The sequence below is a fragment of the Bidens hawaiensis genome, unplaced genomic scaffold (genome assembly GCF_021521415.1).
Source record: "Bidens hawaiensis isolate Kalapana, Puna unplaced genomic scaffold, B.hawaiensis_p1.1 tig00018576_1, whole genome shotgun sequence".
NCBI classification, from domain to species: Eukaryota; Viridiplantae; Streptophyta; class Magnoliopsida; order Asterales; family Asteraceae; genus Bidens; species Bidens hawaiensis.
Window position 1 is genome coordinate 267,567 of NW_027492814.1, and position 22,724 is coordinate 290,290.

The 22,724-nt window shown below is 36.2% G+C and overlaps 2 protein-coding genes and 2 non-coding genes across 4 annotated transcripts; 1 reads left to right on the forward strand and 3 right to left on the reverse strand.

Annotated features, from left to right (window-relative positions):
- The first annotated feature begins 108 nt into the window (after positions 1–108).
- LOC143556446 (putative protein kinase At2g41970) lies at positions 109–3,886 on the forward strand. The gene is made up of 5 exons (XM_077045758.1): positions 109–241; positions 887–1,157; positions 2,033–2,165; positions 2,517–2,603; positions 3,692–3,886. Exons 1-5 carry the CDS (start codon positions 109–111, stop codon positions 3,815–3,817), a joined length of 750 nt encoding a protein of 249 aa, XP_076901873.1. The 3' UTR covers positions 3,818–3,886.
- Positions 3,887–5,259: 1,373 nt separating this feature from the next.
- On the reverse strand, positions 5,260–5,332 carry TRNAV-CAC (transfer RNA valine (anticodon CAC)). Its single transcript has one exon. It is a non-coding gene; the product is annotated as a tRNA-Val (tRNA).
- A 2,015-nt stretch (positions 5,333–7,347) lies between these two features.
- Positions 7,348–7,471, reverse strand: LOC143556469 (U6atac minor spliceosomal RNA). The gene has a single exon (XR_013139379.1). It is a non-coding gene; the product is annotated as a U6atac minor spliceosomal RNA (small nuclear RNA).
- Positions 7,472–17,978: 10,507 nt separating this feature from the next.
- LOC143556447 (transcription factor DIVARICATA-like) lies at positions 17,979–19,118 on the reverse strand. Its single transcript, XM_077045759.1, has 2 exons — positions 18,527–19,118; positions 17,979–18,448 (listed from the first exon to the last, which is right to left on the reverse strand). Exons 1-2 carry the CDS (start codon positions 19,003–19,005, stop codon positions 18,016–18,018), a joined length of 912 nt encoding a protein of 303 aa, XP_076901874.1. The 5' UTR covers positions 19,006–19,118; the 3' UTR covers positions 17,979–18,015.
- Between the last annotated feature and the right edge of the window lie 3,606 nt (positions 19,119–22,724).

Below are 22,724 nucleotides of genomic sequence, written 5' to 3' on the forward strand. Positions count from 1 at the left end.
CTTTCGATTGATTAGTTTTTTAAAACTTGTTTTTCGAAACTTTATAACTTAATACTTATATTTGTATTTCCAAGTAACAAGACAAAAAATCCATACATTTGTTAATGCATGCAGTTGTCGATAGTTTCAAGACTTAAAAACGAATGCATTGTTGAATTGCTTGGTTACTGCTTGGAGGAAAACAACCAAATCTTGGTATATGAGTACGCACCCAATGGCTCTTTGCACGATGTATTACACGGTACATATGAACATTCTTTGATTCCCATTTTACCCTTTACTTTATTTTCAAATTTCATGATCAAAATGGTTGAGGTGTGTAAATGAGCCAAACGCCCATTGAACCGATCGACAGGAAGTTTGTTTATGCTTGCTTATTTAATAAATGAACAAACATGAACAAAAGTTTTTGTTCATCCAGTTAAACGAACGAACCATGTCTCGTTTGCTCATTTATGTTCGAGAACGTTCGTTATCATTTGTTCATTTAAATTTGTATATGTTTATCCGTTTGCATTTATTATGTTCATTACTTTACATTTGTTTTAGTTTGTTCGCTTGCGTGTTTTAGTATGTTTATTTAAATTCTTTTAGACCCTTACAATTTAGTCTAGTTTTAATAACTTTTAGACCCCGCACAATGTTGTTCATATTTACTTGTAATTGGTTTTAGTTCAGTTATGTTCGTTCGTGAACCGTTCGTTTATCTTTTTAATGAATGAACATAAGCGAACGCGAACACATTCATTTTCTTAACAAACAAACACAAACAAGAAAACCATGTTCATTAGGCTCTTTGTGTTCGATCATTTGTTTGGTTGAAGTTAAACGAATGAACACTTTTTGTTCACTTAGTTTACAAGCCTCATATTTTGGGAACTTACAGGTAAAAAGGGTGTAGAAGGGGCTACCCCTGGCCCACATCTCACATGGGCCCACCGAGCCAAAATCGCTTATGGTGCAGCACGTGGTCTAGAGTATTTACATGAGAAGGTTCAACCGCCTATTATTCATCGAGACATTCGGTCCAGTAATATCTTGTTGTTCAATGATTTTGAATCCAAAATAGCTGATTTCAACTTGAGCAATCCTTCTGACACTGCGGCTCACTTGCATTCGACACGGGTTTTGGGAACATTTGGCTACCATGCTCCCGAGTGAGTGTTGCTATTTTTTTTTTACTAGAGGTGATGGATCGGATAATGGGGTCAAACAGGTTTGGGTTGAAACAGGTCATTGGGGCAAAAGTTCGAAAACAAGCTAAGTTTAAACGAGCTCAAGCCTTATTGGAAGCTCGTTAGTTAATGAGCTCGAGTTCAAGCTTCAGATACCGAGCTTGACTAGGCCTACGAGACTAAACTACCCTATTATTTGTATAGATATAATTTTTTTTATTTTCTATAATAAGTATATAATTGTATAATAGCTGTTGTTTCATATAAAATTATGACAAAAAATTCTAAATAACATATATTTTGTTTTGTATATAATATAATTAGGTTAATTGCACAACTTTCAAATATTTTAAAAACTTTTAAGAATACTTAACACCAAGTATTTTTATTTATTTATTTTGTATAGTTAGTATATTTGAGGGTAGTTTTGTTATTTATTATATGTAATTTTGTGATTACATATAATAAAAGACAAAAACCACCCTCTAATAGTATTAAATATACAAAATAAATAAATAAATAAACTGATTGGTTGTTAGGAGTTCTTGAAGCTTTTAAATAGTTTGTAGTTCTAAAGAGTCTAAAGTCTAAACCCTAATTAGATAATTATATATGTTATATACATAAATTGTTTAAATATTTATTAAATAAAAAAATGAGCCAAGCCCAAACTTTAGACATGGAGCTTGAAACGAGCTCTAGTAAATTAAACAAGACGAAATCGAACTTAGGCGATTTCAAGCTCAGCTTGTTTACAAACAGTTTTTGGCCAAAAATTTTTCACATTTCAACTAGTGTATATCTTATTAGTTTTTTGAATAAAATGATTGAAAGTATTATTTAATGTTTTGATTTAGGTACGCGATGACAGGGCAAATAAGCCAGAAGAGTGATGTTTACAGTTTAGGAGTCGTTCTATTAGAACTTTTGACAGGAAGAAAACCGGTGGACCACACATTGCCCAAAGGGGAACAGAGTCTTGTTACTTGGGTGTGTCTTGCTAGTAGTAATCCTTTTAACACCCTCTCATTTACATCTAAACCACAATTACTATAATTATGATTATTATTATTATCAACATTATTATTTTAATGCAACATCTCATGAAAGTTGCAATATGTTTTTGGAGAAGTTTTCAAGTTAATAAATGTTCCATTCAACTAGAAAGAAACTAATAGTTGCAATTTTAGGTGTTTAATGAATAATGAAACATTTGAATAGAACTATGAGTTAAATTAAACATTGCAATTATCTTGAGATTAAGAAATGCGCAAGTCTTGATCATGATAAAGATAATATAAATGCTCATATTGAATATTCATTTTGGTGATGATGTTACAGGCAACTCCAAAATTAAGTGAAGATAAGGTAAAGCAATGTGTTGATCCAAAGTTGAACAATGATTTTCCCCCAAAGGCAGTTGCTAAGGTCTACTTCTTATTTTCCTCTCTAAAAATTAAATATTTAGCTGTCACACATGTCTCATGTATGTGCGTGTATATAGGGAGCAGTTCATTACAAAACATTAAATTATTTCGAGAACAAACTTAAATCGTATAATTCTTCTGTCAGGGGTTCATATTTTTTAAAAACTTTTTTTGCATACAAATGTCTATGTTATGCACATGAAAACAATTAAACTCATATGTTTATATGTTTTTCTTTTTTAAACGTTTACCTACACATTTGTAGGTTATGTGTAGGAAATATAACCCACACATGATTTGCACATGCGCGGGTTTTAAAAATGAACAAATTTTGTTTATAGTTATAATATTAAAAGAGGTGAATAAACACTGCATTTCAACCATTTTTTGTTTATATTTTAAAATTAAAACTTTAAGGTTGAAAAAATGAATGATTCATTTTGTTCTCGCAAAAAAATGTATTCTTCCTAGAATCCTCCCATGTACACACACGTTATACTACTAGAAATGGCAAGATAAGTGGAATAGGGGTGAAGTTAGGACTTGAATTTGTTTGTGTTTTATCTAACATTTAAAGGAACACATATTTCAAATTGTGTAACCCAAACAAGACCATTTAACCCCTTTATCTAAACGAGTCAAATGAGTCGGCGGGTTGTAATCAAGTTCCAAACATGTTAAACGGGCTAGAAGGTTGTAGTAAATGGGTTAAACAGACCACAAATGGGTTAACATGGTCGGCCTACTTAATCAAACGGGTTAAATAAATCAACCTGAACACAAAGCGTTTATAAGCGAGCTGGATATTAAAATACAGTTTTTATTTTATTTTTGTGTTTTGGATTGTGTAAAGAATTGCAACCCTTAGAGGCATTGATCCAAACATGGCTTCGGGTTGAAATTGGTCAAAATACCAAAAACATGAGTTGACCTGCAAATGGTTTTTTTGTTATTTACGTTTTTCATATAAACAATTATTGTGTTAATTATAATTACAAGTTCAATCTCATTACAACGATAATCTTAATCTTTGACTAAATATGTTCTCTTTTAGCTATTTTTTATTTGACCCATTTAAATTATGTTCAGTTGGCAGCAGTTGCTGCACTTTGTATCCAATACGAGGCAGATTTCCGGCCCAATATGACAATTGTTGTGAAGGCTCTTCGGCCTCTTGTCAGTGCCAAACCAGCCCGGACTGAGTCTCAAACTTAGCATACCAACTAGCGGGCCACAACCCGATTCATTGAGAACCAATAGACGCATTGCATTGGTTAGCACGTGGGTCCCACAAGTAAGTCCTGACTTCTTCTTACCCTGAAAAAAGCAAATTTATTCCAGTATTAAAGATTTCCTATTCTTGGACTAACCAAACTGAAAAATCCAAACTCAATTAAGTAATTTATAATAAATTAATAAATGACCGCAACTTTACAGTTACGGTTTTCATCAACCAAAAACCGAACAAAACTGAACTGAACTGAAAAAAAAAGTGACCTTAAGTAATTTATAATAAATTAATAAATGACGCAACTTTAAAAATTTAGATTAAATGTGTAATAATTATTTGATCAGTAATTAACAAAAATTCTGGCTCACAATTTCAAGCCTAAATTCATTATTTTGGGCTAATGTTTTCTCGACAAAATTCTTTTAAGCCTGAATGGTAGAAACAAGAAAACCAAAATCAAACCAAAACCATTGTGAATACCGAAACCAAACGGTTTTCAAAAACCTGAAAATCGAATTTTCGGTTTTTGTTACAATTCGAGTCCAAAACAACCCCAAGTTTTGAAGCCTAGATGGTGAACCAGAAAAAACCGAACCGAAATCATTGTGAAAAACTGGGGAAAAAAGTAAATAAATTAATAAAAAACCCAATGATTTTCAGAATCCCAACTCAGTTTGGTTCGTTTTGAGCTCAAAACTGACTGAAACCGACACATTCACAACCCTACACATTAATGAGTTGATTCGGATAGTTGTTTTATTAAATGTTTAGGTTACTTTTAAAATAAAATTGTGTTTACATTAATAATAATTTATAAACGACCCGCTTATAGAAATTGACCCGTTTTACCATGTTACCTATTCATCCATCTTGGTTTTTTATTAGTCTAAAAGCTGGTTTTTGTTTTTGACAGTTTTGGATGTCGGTGGATGCTAGAGTCGTCCGGAAGCTGTGGCATACAAGCGTTGTGTGTAAAACTCTGTATACAGTTATGGTAGTTAGCTGTAGAGCCGAAAGAGCATACGGTATATACGATGTATATTAACTGTAATTAAGGTGTTAAATAGAAATTTGCATTTTAAACAATTTAATATGCAAACCTTTTAACTTTAAATGACAAAAAAGTATATGGCATAACTTCTTATTACTCTTGATTCGATTTAGTCACTTCAAAGTGGCAACTTCATACACCTTTAAAAAGGCACAGCGCTCCGATCACGCATCACATACCCGAGGCTTTCGATATCAAGTTAAAACTAAAAAAATATTGATGTATGGAAACTTAAGATATTTTCAATATCTCTGGTCAGATTTGTTCAACTAGATTTCAATTTAAGTGTAATCAACATGTTAAATAGAAATTGCATTTTAAACAAGTTAATATGAATCACCAAGTGAAAGAGAAAATATTAATAATAAAAATGATTGTTCCTGCCCGGGATCGAACCGGAGACCTTTTGCGTGTGAAGCAAACGAGATAACCACTACACCACAGAAACAAGCTTGAAGTTCTAGATGCTTCATTTCTTATAAATTAAACACTGTGAAAAAACGAATTATATTTACAACTTTTGAAGGAATAAGTTAGTTTTTCCTATGCCAATGAGCAGATTTTGCAAAAGTTCGCCGATAATATTGACAATTATCATTTTGAAAAAAATAAAAAAAAAAAACAAGAAAATTGAACTTTATAAGCTAAAAGCCAACGTTGCGAAACCACGTAACTCGTAATTAAAGAAAGCTAAATTACAATTTAGAGATTACAAGGTAAGCTTTTGAGTATTAGGTGATGATTTGTTCAACCAAAGACGTGTAAACTAAGCGTCGCATTCGTTAACAGAAAAACAACTAAAAAGTATTTGTATAATATATTTTGAAGGTTTGAGCGATAATATATAAGATATTTTCATCATGTTTGTTCAAATTTGTTCAATAGATAGTCTAATTTGTTCAAATACTGATCAACTGCATAAGGCACCATGTTAGATCATATCACGCATCATCACATATGCACCATGGAATAGAATGTTATCAACTACAACATGTTTCCTTCTTGATGCGCGCATTTTTAAACCAAAGCACCAAGAGTTACATACATGAACGATTAAGTTTTCAAATCATAAATGGTGAGCCGAATCGTATAGGTCCTAAAGTAGTTGAACCTAGTGGCGCACATACCTTAGGAGGACGGGTAGCATTTTGCCGGTGGTGTAAAAAAAAAATTTTTGATCGTTTTCGTGTTTCGTTACCCCTGAAAAAAATATAGCGTTACCCCCATATATTTTAAGCCCAACCAATTTAATACTTAAACCCAACAAAAGCTCACTTAAATTATAAAGCCCAAATCATAAAACCCAATAAACCCAAATAATCCTTTTAAGTTAGCAATAAAAAGGTCGGATATTGATATTGACATATTGTGAGCACAGGTACTCTGCTCACGGCTCACAACACATCACCAGTTCACCATGACACCACGGCTACCGCCACCTCCACCTCCAGCCACCACCAGCCACCTCCCGACCTCATTCGGCCACTCCAGACTCCATCTTTCCGGTAAGATTTCTTGTATTTAGGGATTTATGGTTATGTTTAAATTGGAATTAATTTGGGATTTAGAGTTTTTGTTTAAATTGGAATGGATTAGGTATTTAGGGTTATGTTTAAATTTGAATTAATTAGGAATTTGGCTTTTAGTTTTATGTGTAAATCTTATTAAAGAAAAGTTTAGATTACATCGAAACAGAAGGCAAGCGGGCAACAAGCTGCGCCGCTACCCCTTTTTGAAATTGATATTAGGTTTTTGGTTCAAATTTTGTTTAGGGAACTTTGAAGATGAGTAAACAACCTCTTGTTAGCAACCTTTTTAAACGTCAAAGAAAAGAAAACGATGACATCGGTTCATCACCAAGTTTACATATTCCAACTTCAAGTTCAAATATGTGCGACTCTTTTATTTTCTTATTTAATTAAATATTGTGTTTATCAATATTTTTGTTGAGTAAACTTTAAAACTACTCATTAACAATATGTGTTTGATCTGATCAAAAGATATCAATAAAACCATTGTATTCGTAAGTTAATAAGTTTGAACAATTTTGCAACATCATTAAGCAAACAAGTTTAGGTTATTTTTATGCGACCCATTATAAACCAAGTTGTTTTAATCTGCGATTGCCAATGGGTTAACCGGGAGCCGGTACGCTTGTAACACGAAGCTGAGCCCGAGACATGCCAAACGCGTAACCAGACACTTGCACGAGCAAAACGCGTTATTGAGCTCCGCTACGCGCGAAACGCGAAATTAGACCCCGTAAACACGAAACCAGTATACAATTTTTTTTCTTAATGTACGGTTAAAAAAATTGCACTAACCCTGAAATTATTTTCCAGATCTGTCACTGGTTGAAGCGGCATAGTTGCTTTAGTTTAGGCGGTTGGATGAGAATGATGATTTGCACTAGATAACATTCCGATTACAGAAAAGAGACGTTTAATGAGATGCAATTGTTTAAAAAAAATTGGGTTATAGATCCACCGAGGTGGGTAGCCTTAACCGGATGTGTAACAGGTAAGCTCGAAAGCTGTTCCCGTCCCTGTCAGGGGAGATGCCAACCATCTCTCCTTCTTATAAACACAACAAGATAACCAATTGCCCACTTAATAAATCATGTCGTTTTATTTCTCAGTTCCGATGTGGGAGGTGCTTTTAGTTAGTTGTTGACTTTCAAAGGGTTAAATTTTAAGAAGCAATATTGAAACTTTATCATGAAAACAATTAAATAATTGAAGGGAAAATCTCATAATTGAATGATTAATGGTTTTTCTGTTTAGAGACATGATATTAATTCCCTCAAATAAAATAAAGTTAGCATTAAATCTCTAAACATTTATATAACTTTTATTATATAAATACTTATATAAAACAATTAACAGTCTCGATGAGCCAAACCTTGTGGAATTACGTGGCCCGTTATCTCTATGATGGTTTGGACTTTGGTCCAACTGTTAGACTCAAAATTTACCATTTAAGCCTCTGATTTCATCCAAAAAGACTTTTTATTCAAGATTCGTAACATTTAAAACTTTCCATGCATACTAAATTGAAAATCCCTGTATAAAGGGATCTTTTGTAATGGTCTTATTCATTCAGAAATTTAATATAAGCCTTGCTTCTTGAAAATTACTTTCTATGCTAATTATATTGTTTCCGCACTACGTCCCCTCCACCACCTAATCCCTGTATAAAGGGGTCTCCACCTTCGTCACCACTACCTACTATAGAAAATATATAAAAGGTTTATGTTATGAATCACCACCGACAACCTGGCCGACAATATTGTATGACACCAAATTTCAAAGGCCAATTATATGACCTTGTCTACCAATTATACAATCTTGTCTTCTAAATAGTATAGTTGGTTGTTATATATATATCATGTAAATGTAAGGGTAAAGATTATCCGAGACACATTCTCATATTTGCTATTATCATCTTCCTTTCATAATCATATTCAATATTCTTATAATTGTGGTGATATTATAACACGTTATCAGCACGAGCCGCTTATATCCTAACCAAGAAAGGTAATAGACACAAAGGTATCTACATAAGCATCATAAACACTTCTTTAATTATGTACATTAGATATATATCTATGCATATACATATACTAACTAATATACTGAGTAATAGCAATAATGTGTATAAACATTGTTATTAAAATTTGATAACTATTCTAACTTTTATTTATATATGCACACTAATATCTCATTTAGAAGTTAGATTTATTTACACTAACAATTCTATTCTTATTATTGTGCATACTAATTACATATATTTTATAAAATAAACTGTATTTGATATCTTATTTATTATCTTACTTTAAAATAATTAATATTATATATATACACACACACAAACGGTAATGTTACCGTTATAAACGGTAATATAACCGTTATAAAAGGGTTATAAATTTTCACTATAAATAACCAATCAATAACCCCATTTCATTTACAACAAACATTCTTCTTATTAAATTTATCCAAGATAAAATTCTCAAAATGATTCACCCCGGTTTTGATGTTGGTCACTATAATGCTTATACTACTTCTCATTCTAATTTTTAATCTCCCATCTGAAGATTTCGGCATTTTCTTTTATATGTTTATAGCTCTACCAATGTATTGTATCTCATTGTTGATTGATATATATGGATTCTAATATTTATCTTATTATTTGCTCTATTATGTTTAGCAACAAAATGTCAAATATAGCAAAACTCGAATTCCCTGCACTCAACATTTCTGGAGAAATTTATATGTCTTGGACAGCAAATGTCAAAAGACATTTAAAATCTATGGATGTGTTAGACGCAATCCAAAAATACAATGATTGCTCTGACCAGGATAAAGCAAGAGCTGATGTTTTCATCCATAAACATATTGATGAATTACTACAGCATGAGTATTTTAATTATGATAACCCATATATGATATGGGAAGATTTGAAAAGCAGATTCGGTCATCTAAAGGAAGTTTTACTTCCTACTTCTAGAGATGAATGGAACAGTCTTAGGTTCCAAGATTTTAGGAGGGTAAATGATTACACCTCTGCTTTATACCGAATTTGTTCAAAGCTAGAATTTTGTGGGTATCCCGTAACAGAGGAAGAAAAGTTAGAGAAAACTTTCTCCACGTTTCATGCATCAAATATAAACTTGCAAACACATTATCGTTTGCAGAATTTTAAGAGATACTCTGATCTAAATGCATTACTCCTTGTAGCAGAGAAAAATAATGAATTATTGATGAAAAATCATCAATCTCGTCCCACGGGTTCATTAGCAATACCAGAAGCACATGTTGCTCACAAAAGTTCTCATAAAAATTCTGATCATAAATGGGAACAAAGTCGAGGACGAGGCCGTGGACGTGGACATGGTCATTTTGACAAAAGGCATTTTAATGATCGTAAGCATCCATTCAAATGGAACAATAACTCTTACGGTCGTGGTCGTGGCCGTGGTCGTGGTCGTAACCAGAGAACCAATAATTATCATGTCCCACGCAATACCAATTCCAACCACCAAAATAAATAGAATGAAGCTGGTAGGTCCGAAAACAATGGCACTTAATGTTTTAGATATGGAAGTACAAACCACTGGGCAAAGGCTTGTCGCACAGCTCCACATCTGTGTGAACTGTACCAAGCCTCTCTAAAAGGAAAAGAGAAAGAAGTGAACCATGTTGATAACTTTAATAATATCAATGCTGAGCTGAGCGTTGAAGACTTTGGGGTAGAACTTTGAAACAAAGTTGCTTGACCACTATAATTAGATGCAGTTATTAAGTGTGTTCTCATTATCTTTAATTATGTAGTTCCTCTTTCATGTACTACTTGTGTTTCAATTAAATAAAGTTCTTATTAAAATATCATATGTCTTCGTTATACACTTATTTTTTTTCTTAATATTTTTCAAGATTTAAAATGAAAATCACCAGAGCACAAGATCAAACAAATGAAGAAGATATATGTATAGCGGATAGTGGAGCCACGCATACTATACTTAGATCTAAAAATTATTTTTATAAACTGAAACCAACAAAAGGGATCATCAATACAATATCAGGTCCTACAAACTTGATAGAAGGAGTGGGAAAAGCTAATTTAGCATTACCAAATGGTACAAAGCTCAAAATAGAAAATGCTTTATTTTCCCCAAAATCAACAAGAAATTTGTTGAGTTTCAGAAACATATATCATAATGGATATGATACTCAGTCAAGGACTGTTAGTAATGAAAAATATTTGCATATCATAAGCAAAGATCAAATATTGGAAAAATTGCCAATGCTCCATTCTAGTTTGCATTATACGTATATAAATATGCCTCAAGCACATATGGCAGTCAAAGAAAATTGTTGCGATTCTGGTATCATAAACTTATGGCATGACAGATTAGGCCATCCAGGATCCACAATGATGAAAAGGATCATTGAAAATACACATGGGCATCCACTGAAAGGTCAAAAGATCCATAAAATAGATAAAATGCCTCAATGTACATCTTGTTCTCTTGGAAAATTAATTACAAGGCCTTCGCCATTAAAAGTCGATAAAGAAACACCAATGTTTCTTGAAAGAATTCAAGGTGACATATGTGGACCAATTCATCCATCATGTGGACCATTTAGATACTTCATGGTCTTAATAGACGCATCCAGCAGATGGTCTAATATCTCTTTATTATCGACTCGTAATGTTGCTTTTGCAAAATTTCTTGCTCAAATTATCAAATTACGTGCACATTTTCCGGATTATACCATTAAAAGAGTAAGGCTTGATAATGCGGGGATTGTTGCTTATGACCAAGCAGTGAACCAGAATGCTGCCTTCCCGCATCCAGTGGTGGAGAAGGTGAACGAAGTTGCTGCTGCTGATGATGGGTTAACCATTCTCAAGACCTTCCTTGAACTGCCACAGCCAAGTGATGGTGCGGGTACAAGTGGGTTTGGAGGAAGTGGTCCTGAAGCTTGAACCTTTAGATCCCTTTCCACTGTTAGGATAGGTTTATGTTTTTGTATAGATTTACACTCTTGTAGGCGGGTAGATACCCGGCCATTCTTGTAATACTTGAATTTTTACGGAATGTAAATCTTTTGTGCGGGTAGGACCGTCACTCTTGCTTTATAAACGTTATACGACTTGCTCATGCATATTATAGTTTAATTTGGCACTTGTTTTGCCGCATAAACAATATATGATTCGCTTGTGCATACTTTTGTTTAACTTAGCAATTTCTTAAGTACTTTGGATAAGTTAACCTTTCAACGTGGCAGATAATAGGTTAAAGTTTTTCTTCCTCTTTCGTGATTGTGCGGGTAAGACCGTCACTTTCACTTAGCAGGATGGCTAAACTTTACCTATAGCTGACCTGCGTGGAGGTTTTCCTCATTTTTTCCTTAAGAGATTTTCTAAGTGTTCTGAATAAGTTAACCTTTCGACGCGCGGTTGTCAATAGGTTAATGTTCAGTTTCCTCTATCATGATTGTGCGGGTAAGACCGTCACTTGCATTTAGTAGGATGACCAAACTTTACCTATGACTGACCTGCGTGAAGGTTTTCCTCATCTTTTCCTTAGAAATTCTTACCGTTTTTTGTGTTTATTCGGGTTTTGCGGCCTTCCACACGCAATGACTTCCTTTCACACTTATTTATGCGGTGAATACCGGCATATCAGTGTTTTGGATAAGTTAACCGTTCGACGCGCGGTTGTCAATAGGTTAGTTCGGTTTCCTCTATCATGATTTGTGCGGGTAGGACCGGTACTTTCATTTAGTGGGATGACCCAACTTTACCTATAACTAACCTGCGTGAAGGTTGGCCGTTTTTTGTGTTTATGCGGGTTTTGCCGCCTTCCACACGCAACGACTTACTTCCCCACTTATGTATGCGGTGAAGACCGGCATATCAGTGTGGAAAGTTCATAAGTATAAATGTAAGATTATCAGCGTCAATGTGATAAGGAGAATCATTTCCATTAGAAGTGGCTCTGGGCCTTTTCTTTTACAACTTTGGAATTGATCTACATGCAGACTGTGTAATTGAGCTCCCTTCCATGTTCTTGGGAGAGTCATCGAGCCTTTCGAGCCGATATGCACTTGGTTCGGAATCTCGTTGTTTACGCAGTATGTAGTCTCCGACATTGAAGCTGCAGTATTATTCGTGTTTTCCCCAACTGGGGTTCTACACGCATTAGCCTGCTCAGCGTTCATTACGCCACGAGGTGCGTGAGCGTCCCATCTCTGACAAATGCTTCGACGATGTCCTTCAAGTCTACGCATTCCTCGGTGTTGTGGCCTCTTGTCCTGTGGAAGTCACAGAATTTGCTCTGATCAGCGTTGTGACGCTCTCGGATTATTGGAGCCTTTGGCCATGGGAGTCTCTCGGTGTCGAATATCTCGGTGAAGCTTTTGGTGAGTGGCGTCCATCTGGAGTTCCGGTTTGACGACGGCATGTTATCCTTTCCGACTAACCGAGGGTGCGAGCCGGATGAGGTGTCAAAGTTTACCCTTGACTGCCAAATGCCTAGCTTCCTCTTTTTGTTTAATCGGGCGGTAAGGACATTGTTTTCTCTTGTTTTCTGGGTGTAGAGGTTTGTGCTCTGGGGAAGATCTCTACCCAGTTGCTTTTCCGTTTCCGCGAAGCGTTTAGCTGCAGTCATGATGGCATCCCATGTGGATGGCATGCCATCTTTACCCGTTAAGGTGCGGATGAGCTCTGGGTCTTTCGCGCCCTGGATGAAAGCAGCGCGAACAAGATCTTCGCTAATACTGCCCAGACTTAGCTTCTTTGAATTGAAGCGCGTGATGAAGTCTAGTAAAGACTCATCTTCCTCTCGGATGCAGTTGAGGATTGTCCATTGCTCTTCAGTGTACTTTCTTTGTTGATTGAAGTGTTGGCTGAACTTCTGTTGGAAGTCTGCCCAATCGTAGATGTGATGGACCGGTAGACGGTCGAACCACGCTCTGGCTGCTCCAACCAACGTCATCTGGAACATATAACACCACGTGGGTTCCGTCCAGTTGCTGACGGTTGCCCCCGCTATAAATCTGTTCAAATGATCGTCTGGGTCGGATATACCATCATAGGTGCCGATGTTGGACATCTGTTTGGCACTTCTTGGGGCGATTGCTTCCGCAATGTCCCTTGCAAACTTGGAGGTTCCCGCATTTGCAGCGGTTGGTCTGAAGGTTTTAGAGAAGTCACGTGGGTTTCCACCCGCGTTTTTTGGTTTGAAGGTTTCTCCAAAATTCCTTCTTGGTTGGAAGTCCGTTTCCTTACGCTTCCCTTTCGCCTTATGGCGAGGGTTTACGTCGGTGTCGGATTCCTCCGAATCATCGTCCAAGTACTCGCACTCATTGCTCATGTTGAGCTGTTGTCGAGTGCTTCCGAATTCGTCAGCCTGTTGGAGTGAACGTAAGCGTTCATCCAACTCAGCTTGGAATTCCCTTTGACGTTTTTCCGCCCACGCTTTAACTTGTTCAAGTGTTTGGCGGGGGGGCCTCATCTGTTGTCTTTCCACCTGGGTATCAATGAATCCCAGGGGAGGATTGTTTACTGCACTTGCCCCGGCTCGGGTAACCGGGGTAGTGTTCGTAAAATTTACTGCACTTGTCCCGGCTTGGGTAACCGGGGTAGTGTTCGTAAAATGTATGTATTCGCCGGTGTTCCCCCCAGTAGCTGGGGTTGTGGTTACCGGGGTTTCTTGGTTACTCCCTGGCCTGGGGACCGGAGTAACGTTAACCATCTTTTCGGAGGTTTTGAAAAAACTGAGAGAATTAGTTCTAGCTTTTATGCACGGATGGCGCCAATGAAGAAATACTAATCGACCCCGGGCAGATTACGGATAATCTAGGGGTTAAATAGATGTTTCCCACGAGGGGTTATGTCCGGCAAAGATGGTTCTTCTGGTGACCTGCAAAACAGACACCGTGAGCTCGTCACTTAGAAGGGGGGGTACCTCCTTGTGACCACCCTCCGGCGTGAGAATCAGACTAGATTGCTCTTGAATATAAGTGTATATTAAGAGATTGCTAGAAAAGATAAGATGTGATAAGGTAATGCAATGTGTCCATACCATTCCAAGGTGTTGGAGTATTTATAGCCGAAGGTAGGTTTCCAAGCAGGTACATCCGGCTGAATAGTATTCCTGTTCTGCCAACTGTGGGCTACGCACGTGCCATGCTGGTGGTTGGTGGGTAGGCAGCGGCTGATAGTGACCAGGCCGGCTGTGTACTATTCCTGTTCCACCAACTGCAGGCTATGCATGTCCTCCGACAGGTTGGTGAGTAGGCAGCGGCTGATAGTGACATACAGTACAAGAGCGTGCTGCTCGTCATACTGTTGTCAGTGAGCTGTCGTATCTTTGGTCAGATCTTTTGTCCATACCTCGTCAGGTACAGTACAAAAGATCCTCCAGTATCGTACGGACTGGCTCATTTGTGCGGGAGTGTTCCCGGCTTTGTGCGGGAGTGTTCCCGGCTTGCTCACTCCTTCTTCAGGTGACATTACTGAATTATTTAAGAGTTAAGTGCCTTGTGCGTGTAGCCTTGCTGCGCGGGTAGCCTTCCCTGATGGCTAGTATCCGTTGCTGCGGGAACAGGCGGAGTACGTCGACCATTGGGAGGCTTTTCCTGCGGGAACAGCTTGCGTACTGCGCGTAAGGACGTCACGTCTCTGAGCATGGTGGGTCCTGCGGATCCAGTTGGTTTTTGCGCAGACGTCTCTCTTCAAGGTGAGTCTTGCGAGTTTAGCCTTTGCGCAGACGTCCCTGTTGAAGGTGAGTCTTGCGGGTTCAACTGCGCAGACGTCCCTCTTTGAGGTGAGTCTTGCGGGTCCAACTGGGCTCTGCTGGGACCTACCTCTTCAAAAATGTTAATGCTTTGCTATAAAATTGAGGTTGATGCTCATCAAAACAGTTTCATCATATTTTGATAACCTGGAACAATACTACTTTTTACAGATGTAGTTGTTCTCATGGATGAAACCATTTCACACGGATGAATTGCATTAATGAAACGGTTCAAGTTGTGGTGGATGTAGACTCGTGGCGATGGAGACTTGTTGGTGCTTATCTAGTTTATCATGTTGTGTTGATCCAGTACCATGCATAGATAAATAGATTGTACGAGGCACAAGTAGTGATAATGTAGTGATAATGAGATTGGTACATCCCATAAACCACTTAAGGTGACATCCATTTCAAACTTTTCAATGTGGAAATTAAGAATGCATTTTTGTACAGTGTTGATGGCCGCTTATGGAAATTTATAAGAGATGGTACACACCGTCTCATGTTGGATGACTTGAGAAGACAAGTTTCTGTACAACCTGAGTATTATACCAGTATACTGCTTATGTCATGATAATAATAATAGCTTTAAATAAGAGTTTGAGACAGTAGAGGCGATAAGGGGGCTTAACATAATTTTAAGGGTGGATGGGTTTAACACGTTCATCAAATGAGTTGTATTCATGTCAATCTGTTTATCAAACGGGTTCTCTTTGGGTCAACCCATTTAAGAAACAAGCTATATTAGCTAACCAAAATCTGGTTATGTTGGTGTCTGTTTATTTTGATGTGTCAGATTTCTGGGTTGGACCAAGACCAGAAATGTTTGGCAATTGGGCGGCAAGTCATGTCATGGACTCATGGTACTCTAAAAATGTTTGGACTGCAACGTGCAAATTAATATTTGGGCCTTTGGAGACAAATTCACTTATATTTGGTCTGCAATCAAATTTCACATTTCATCTAGTGACATTCACATTTCATTCTTGCTAACTGGTGCATTTAGGTCGAAATGTCTAATGTTTTGCAGGAGACCATTGCAGCCTTTATTCACACTAGAGGGGCGCCCGTTATCATGTAATAATTATGGGTGTTTATGATTCAGTTTGAAACTGTGAAACAATTCAAACCGGTCATCTGTTTGGTTTGACGATTGGTTTTTTCTTTAACTTTCGGACAGCTTCAAAATTTAAAACCGTAGCGAATGGTTTTGTTTGCGGTTTATACAGATACCTGTCATATGAAACCGAACCATAAATAATGAATGCATTTTAGTTTTTTAATTATTTAGTATTTTTTTTAAATTATATTTTAGATATGCTGTTTTTTGTTTTGTTTTTTATATTTGGTTATTTTTCATTTTATTTTTATAGATGTGTGTACTATTTGTTTTGTTTCTTTAAACGTTATTTATACCGTAACAAATGTAACCGATAATGACTAAATTCGCGTTAACTCATTGCCTGGTGTGGGATACCTATATTCATATTCGATTCTCATTCAAATCGAATAAGAATTCAACTTGAATTATCCAAAATTGGAATCTTTAGTCAAATTCGATGCAAATCAATTTTATTTTGATTAGAATTTCGATTTTTTCAAGTTCGATTCAAATAACGAGCACCTTTGCCTGTATCCGTGCTAGAGATGGTCTTCTTAATCTTAAAAAGTCTATTTTATTCATGTCTAGTCAAGCCTTATATTTAACAACAAAAACCAGTTTTGAAAAGTAAGAAAACTTTAATGCAACAAGCCAACAACACAATATCATTTTTAAAATATTTAAATCCAACTGTTCTTTTCAATAATAAATTGTTTGAAGATTCTTGAAATGCGATGGAAAAAAGTTGTCTTGGATTCTTTTTCTTAATTAAGATGGTTCATAATCTGTTCACACGTAAATTAGTGTTGACTTTTACACTATTTTGACTTTTATATAAATATCATACCAAAGTAAATTTAAACTTTTACCATATGTCAGTTGACGTTTTTTTTAGTAAAAAAAAAAGGCTATGATTATTCACGCACCTTTTGACTGATACACCCCCTTTCAAGTGGGTTCCATACGATCGTATAGCCCCTATACAATCGTATGTAGGATGTTTGGATAACCAAAGGGTGTACCAATAACATATCCTAAAAAAACCTTAAAAGTAAAATAAAAAAGTTACCTTTACAAGTTTTAATCATTTGAAGAAGAGTGAATATCTTCTAGTGGGATTTGAAAGTCAAACTCTCATGATCCAAGGCACTACTATCATTACAATCTTCCGGTAGATTCTCACTCAGAGAAAGAAAATCCACTTTTGACCAAAAAGAGGGGTTTATAACAAAGATTAACATAGAGACAGGTGTTAAACAAGAATCTAGATTTGTACAAGGAAAATCAAGCTTTTTAGCCTGAACATTGATCAAGAATAACTAGGATCATAAGATGCTTCATGTTGGCGGAATATCGATTCGCCCAACGAGAGCGAGTCAATGAAAGTCAACTGTCCACAAATAAAATCTTGGATTATATGCTTATAAGATAGAACATGTTTGCTCAAAAAGCTCTAACCGAAAGCGACACACGGATGCTATATTAGGTTCTGCATCACAACTCTATTAGAATACGTGTGCCACTATTACAAAAACGAAAGCGTAACATATATATAAATATAATCCAAACTCTAATCATTTCCGGAAAAGCTAAAACACACTAAACGGCTAAAATATTCACATCTAAGATAATACCACAAGAAAATACCAAAAACACCATGAACAAGACCAATCAAAACTACCCATGTCAAACCGAAAACAAAACCAAATGTCACAAAAAGTTTTCAAATAGGATAGGTGGTTTGCATCTGAAAACCCATATTATTGGGTGCATCAAAACTATGTAAACCACCGCCGACACCATCACCACCACCATAGATGGTCCCTCCATACGTAGGAGACGCAAACAAATTCCCATATGCTTGGTTGAAATCCATGGTGGTGCTTTCACTGTTTGTTTGATTCCACTGGAATTTGCATTGCTCTGGCGAAGTGGTAGTTTTATATTCCACCGAAGAAGCGGAGTTTTCGTTAATATTAACCGTTGTTATATCATGAATACTAGCTCTTCTTTTATCTTTACCACCAGAAAGCTGCCGGATAAAATATTTCTGAGCATGACTTGCCACCTGAGTTGGCGTTCTTGTCACAACAAAGTTTCTTGAAATGTTTCTCCAATCCCCTTTTCCATACTTTTTTAATCCCAAAAGAAACAACCTGCCAAAAAACCCATATCAAGTTGATCATTATTTATTGATTACATCCATATTAAAAAAAAGGAACTAAAAAACTTACTTGTGTTCTTCTTCGGTCCATGGAACACCCTTTTTCCTTTCTGGCTCTAGTGGCCGTGCTGCGCCCACTAGAGCTAGAGGGACAGAGACCGCGGCCGCCAAGGATCTCTTCCCTCCAACACCGTACTGCGGTGTGGTGAACCCGTCAAACTCATTATTGTTTCCCCATTCTAAAGTGAAACTAGAAGTGGTGCAGTTGTATCCATATTTTGGATACAACCCTGCTTCAATACTAGTAACATCATCTTCTAGTTCTTTATACTGTTTCATCACATCTGCCACCGTCTTCCCAGGAACCATCTCCGCCACTCGCTGCCACCGGTCGGGTGTATCTTTATCAAACTTAGCAAGAGCATTCTCAAACAACTTGTTTTCAAGAGGTGTCCAGATTGTGCTCTTTAAGCTATCTTCCATAATCCATGTTGAAGAATTGGATGGATATGATGATGAAGGTGGGATAACCAAAGTTTCCCACTTCATTGAATCCCAATTCAGGATCAAATCTTTAAGGGTTCTTGTTCAAGATTGATCAAAGTTGAGGAAGTGATGAGGGCTTTACAATGGATTCAAGAAAGTTAAATCAAGAAGCATTTTTTCTTTATTTTTTTTTGTGAACGGAATCAGAATAGCATTTTTTTTCTCTTTTGTTTGCCTCCACACCCAACCACCCAACCACCCTAAGGAATCTTTAAAAGACCTACCTTTTTCAAAATTAAAGAAAATACTTCCCCAAAGATGGAGGGGTATGAAGGTATCAAGAAAAGCAAATCCACTCTCTCTCTTTCTCTCTCTCTCTCTAGACTCTAGAGAGAGAGAAGATGATATCAATACAATATACTAGAAATGGGTCAGCAAGATCTGAACTGTTTATGGTTTCAAGATTGGAAATCTTGAAAATCCCATTTGGCAGTTGATGAAGTTAAGGGATTTGAGTTCCTGAAAAGATGGAAATGGAAAAAGATATGCAGAAAGAATCTTGGGTTGAATGATTAAGGAAGTATGATATGTGTGAAGTGAGCAAAGATTGGTGCACAAAAGGGGAAAAGAGAAGCAAACATACCTTCTTCAAGAAATGAATCTAAAAGTTTGTTTAGAGAAACAAGTGGATAGGTGCTGGTTTGTGATTGGATTAGAGGGTAGGAGATGGTGTTTTGTCGACATGCCAACTAAGTACTTAATAGCCACTTCTTCTCTCATGTTATATTAGTGTTGGTGATTTCAATTTAATATTGTTAGGTCTTAAATAAACTATATTTTCTTAATTTACTAATTTACAATTGTATATTGCTTCTTGCATCTATGCAGCCTTTTGTTGTTATGTGTCAAACTGTCATACAGTACTTTATAAGCCTGTTTATCGAAGGCTCGGAGCATTCTCAATCTATTCTTATCTTTATTTATATAATTATACTAAAAAACATTATATTTTTTTATTTAATTAAATATCATTTTATTATTACAGTTTTTTTTCTTCACTCTATAATTTACAAAAAACACTACATTTTTCCCAAATTTACAAAAAAACACTACATTTTCTTTCTCCACCCTATAATTTACACTCACAACCACTTAAAATCCCACCCTATAATTTACAACTTCCCTCACAAAAATTTGAAAGATAAGAGCATTCTCATCCAACCCTTTATTTTATGTGAGGGATATTTTTATAATTTAGAGAGTGATTCAGGGTATTGTGAGTGAAGAGTTTTTATATTTTAGAAAAAGTAGTGATTTTTCTGTATATTTGAAAAGCTACTGTTCATCCTTTATAATTTTTTAATATATTTTGAAAGTGGTTGTGAGTAACGGAAAGAGAAAAGGTAATGATAAAAGGTATAAAAAGTATTATTTAATTGAAATTAAGAGAGAAAATATAGTGAGTTTTAGTGTAATTTTTTGTTTATGGATAAAGGGTGAGACGAGAATGCTCTAAGACAAGAATGCTCTTATAATAATATAAAGAGTTAAGTATTTTTTTTACCTCTAATCAACAACTGAGTGCACTTTGCAATCCCTATTTCAAATGTGGACCAATTGTACCCTTGAAATTGTCACTTTGCTGCACTTTAAGCCCAACCTTTAAATCACCGTTAACTTTTTCTAGTAAAAAAATGGTGAGGTCATGAGCAAAATTTCCTAAAATTCTAATTTATTGTTGTTGTTGTTGTTAGAGTTAATTACAAATATGGTTTCTATGATGAAACCCGAAACACAGGTTACAACCCCGTGTGCCATTTTCGCAGACACGGGCCTTGTGGTGGTCCTTTTTTCACTTTTGGTTTTTCGTTAATCCCCCGTTAATGAATTCTGTTAAAATGAAGGGTAAATCAGTCTTTTCACACATAAACCTAATATAACAACAACAACAATAATACAAATCCCAACCCTTAACCCTTTCTTACCCCCACCACTGTTCAAACCCAACCATCGCACCATCCATCCACCCTACACCACCACCTGCCACCATCCAACTTTTGGCAACCACCATCATCTTTGACAACCCTCCATACTTAAAAGCACGATGCCATTCATCTATCCCAACAAACCCAACCCATTGGCGCTTGTTCTCGTCGTTCATCTCCCTCAAACAGAAAAGGTTTGAGAAATCGGGCAGTGGCGAAGCTAAGAATCCGTTGTGGTGGCGAGTCGAATGGTGGCTACAGACTGGTTGCCGGTCATCTCCCCACCACAATTCAAACCCCACCACCGCACCACCCATCCACCTTTGCTGACGACACCACTTCCTGTCAAGTCAGAAAAGAAAATGAAAATGCTATAGAAAAGAATGGTAAAATCTAAACACACAATAAAATCACAAAATCAAACTCACATTAAGCAAATTTAATATCCAAACATTTCATTTGCATTCCACTAACCTCATCATTTACAAACCCCCAATTCAAACTTGGAATCAAAATATTATAGGAACAGAGGTTTCATTACAAGCATTTATTCGGGTCGTACACTATTTGACCAGAATTTTGCTCAATTTGGGTCGGGTTTGAAAAACAGAGTGATGATGAACATTTTGGTAATTGGAACAAGTTGGAGAGGGTATAGAAGCTAAACTCAAATCTGAATGGTGAAGACGATGATGTTGGAGAGGGTATAGAAGCTGGTGGTGGGTAGGTGATGATTTGAATAAACATAATCAAATTTTTAACAATAGTCATTTTAGTCCAGTTGGTTGCGAGTGTTGTACTTAGTGTGGCTAGACCCAGGTTCGAAACCTATGATGGACGGTTTTGTTATTATTTTTTGAGGGAAATCGTTAAACAAAACAATTGTCCAAATTGCATTTATTTAAAAACCACATTGTTGCAAATTGCAAGGTATTAGTGCTTTGTCACAGAATCACTAGCGTTGTGACTTGACGGTGGGCCAAAAGTGAAATAAAAGGACCACCACATAGCTCATATATGTGAAAATGACACCACGGGGTTGCACCCTGCGTTTTGGGTTAAACCACATGGACCATATTTGCATTTAACTCTTATTATTATTATTATTATTATTATTATTATTATTATTATTATTGTCAAGAAAGGGATTACCAAGGGTGTGGACATTAACTAGAAAGGAATTTACAGTCGTCACCTCACAACACAACCATCACTACACCACACCATCATCATTCACCGGCCGCCATCACTGCACCACCACCGTATCTCATCAACCACCACTACACCACCATCATTCAACGAATTCACTCTTGGATTTTGAGGGAAGTGGTTGATTAAGGTAAATCAGTTTTAGGGTTTGAGATTTGAGGTTAAGTTGAGATGGGTGGTTCGAAGAGGGAAGGCGGAACAAAATTTTCGTAACCCAAATAAAGGGGTTTGTCTGATTTTGATGGGGTTTTGTTGTCATTACATGTTTTACTTCATATATTGTAACATCTCAGATTTTTCGTATTTGTATTCGTTTATGTTTAGCCCGATTCGGGAATGTAATTCGGATATTTTGAACTATTTAAAATTTGTATATTTAGTATTTAACTTTGTTAAGCTTATTTTATATCCTCTTAAATTTCAAACTCATCAAACAACCCTTAAAAAACCTATAAAATAGCTCAAAACGGCTAAAAATCGCGTTTATGAAAGTATATGGACTAATTTTGCCAATTCTTTCCTATTTTTGATTAAATTAGCGAAACTTAAACTCCAAGAAATGTTATAGTAGGTCCAATTTCGTTTTAT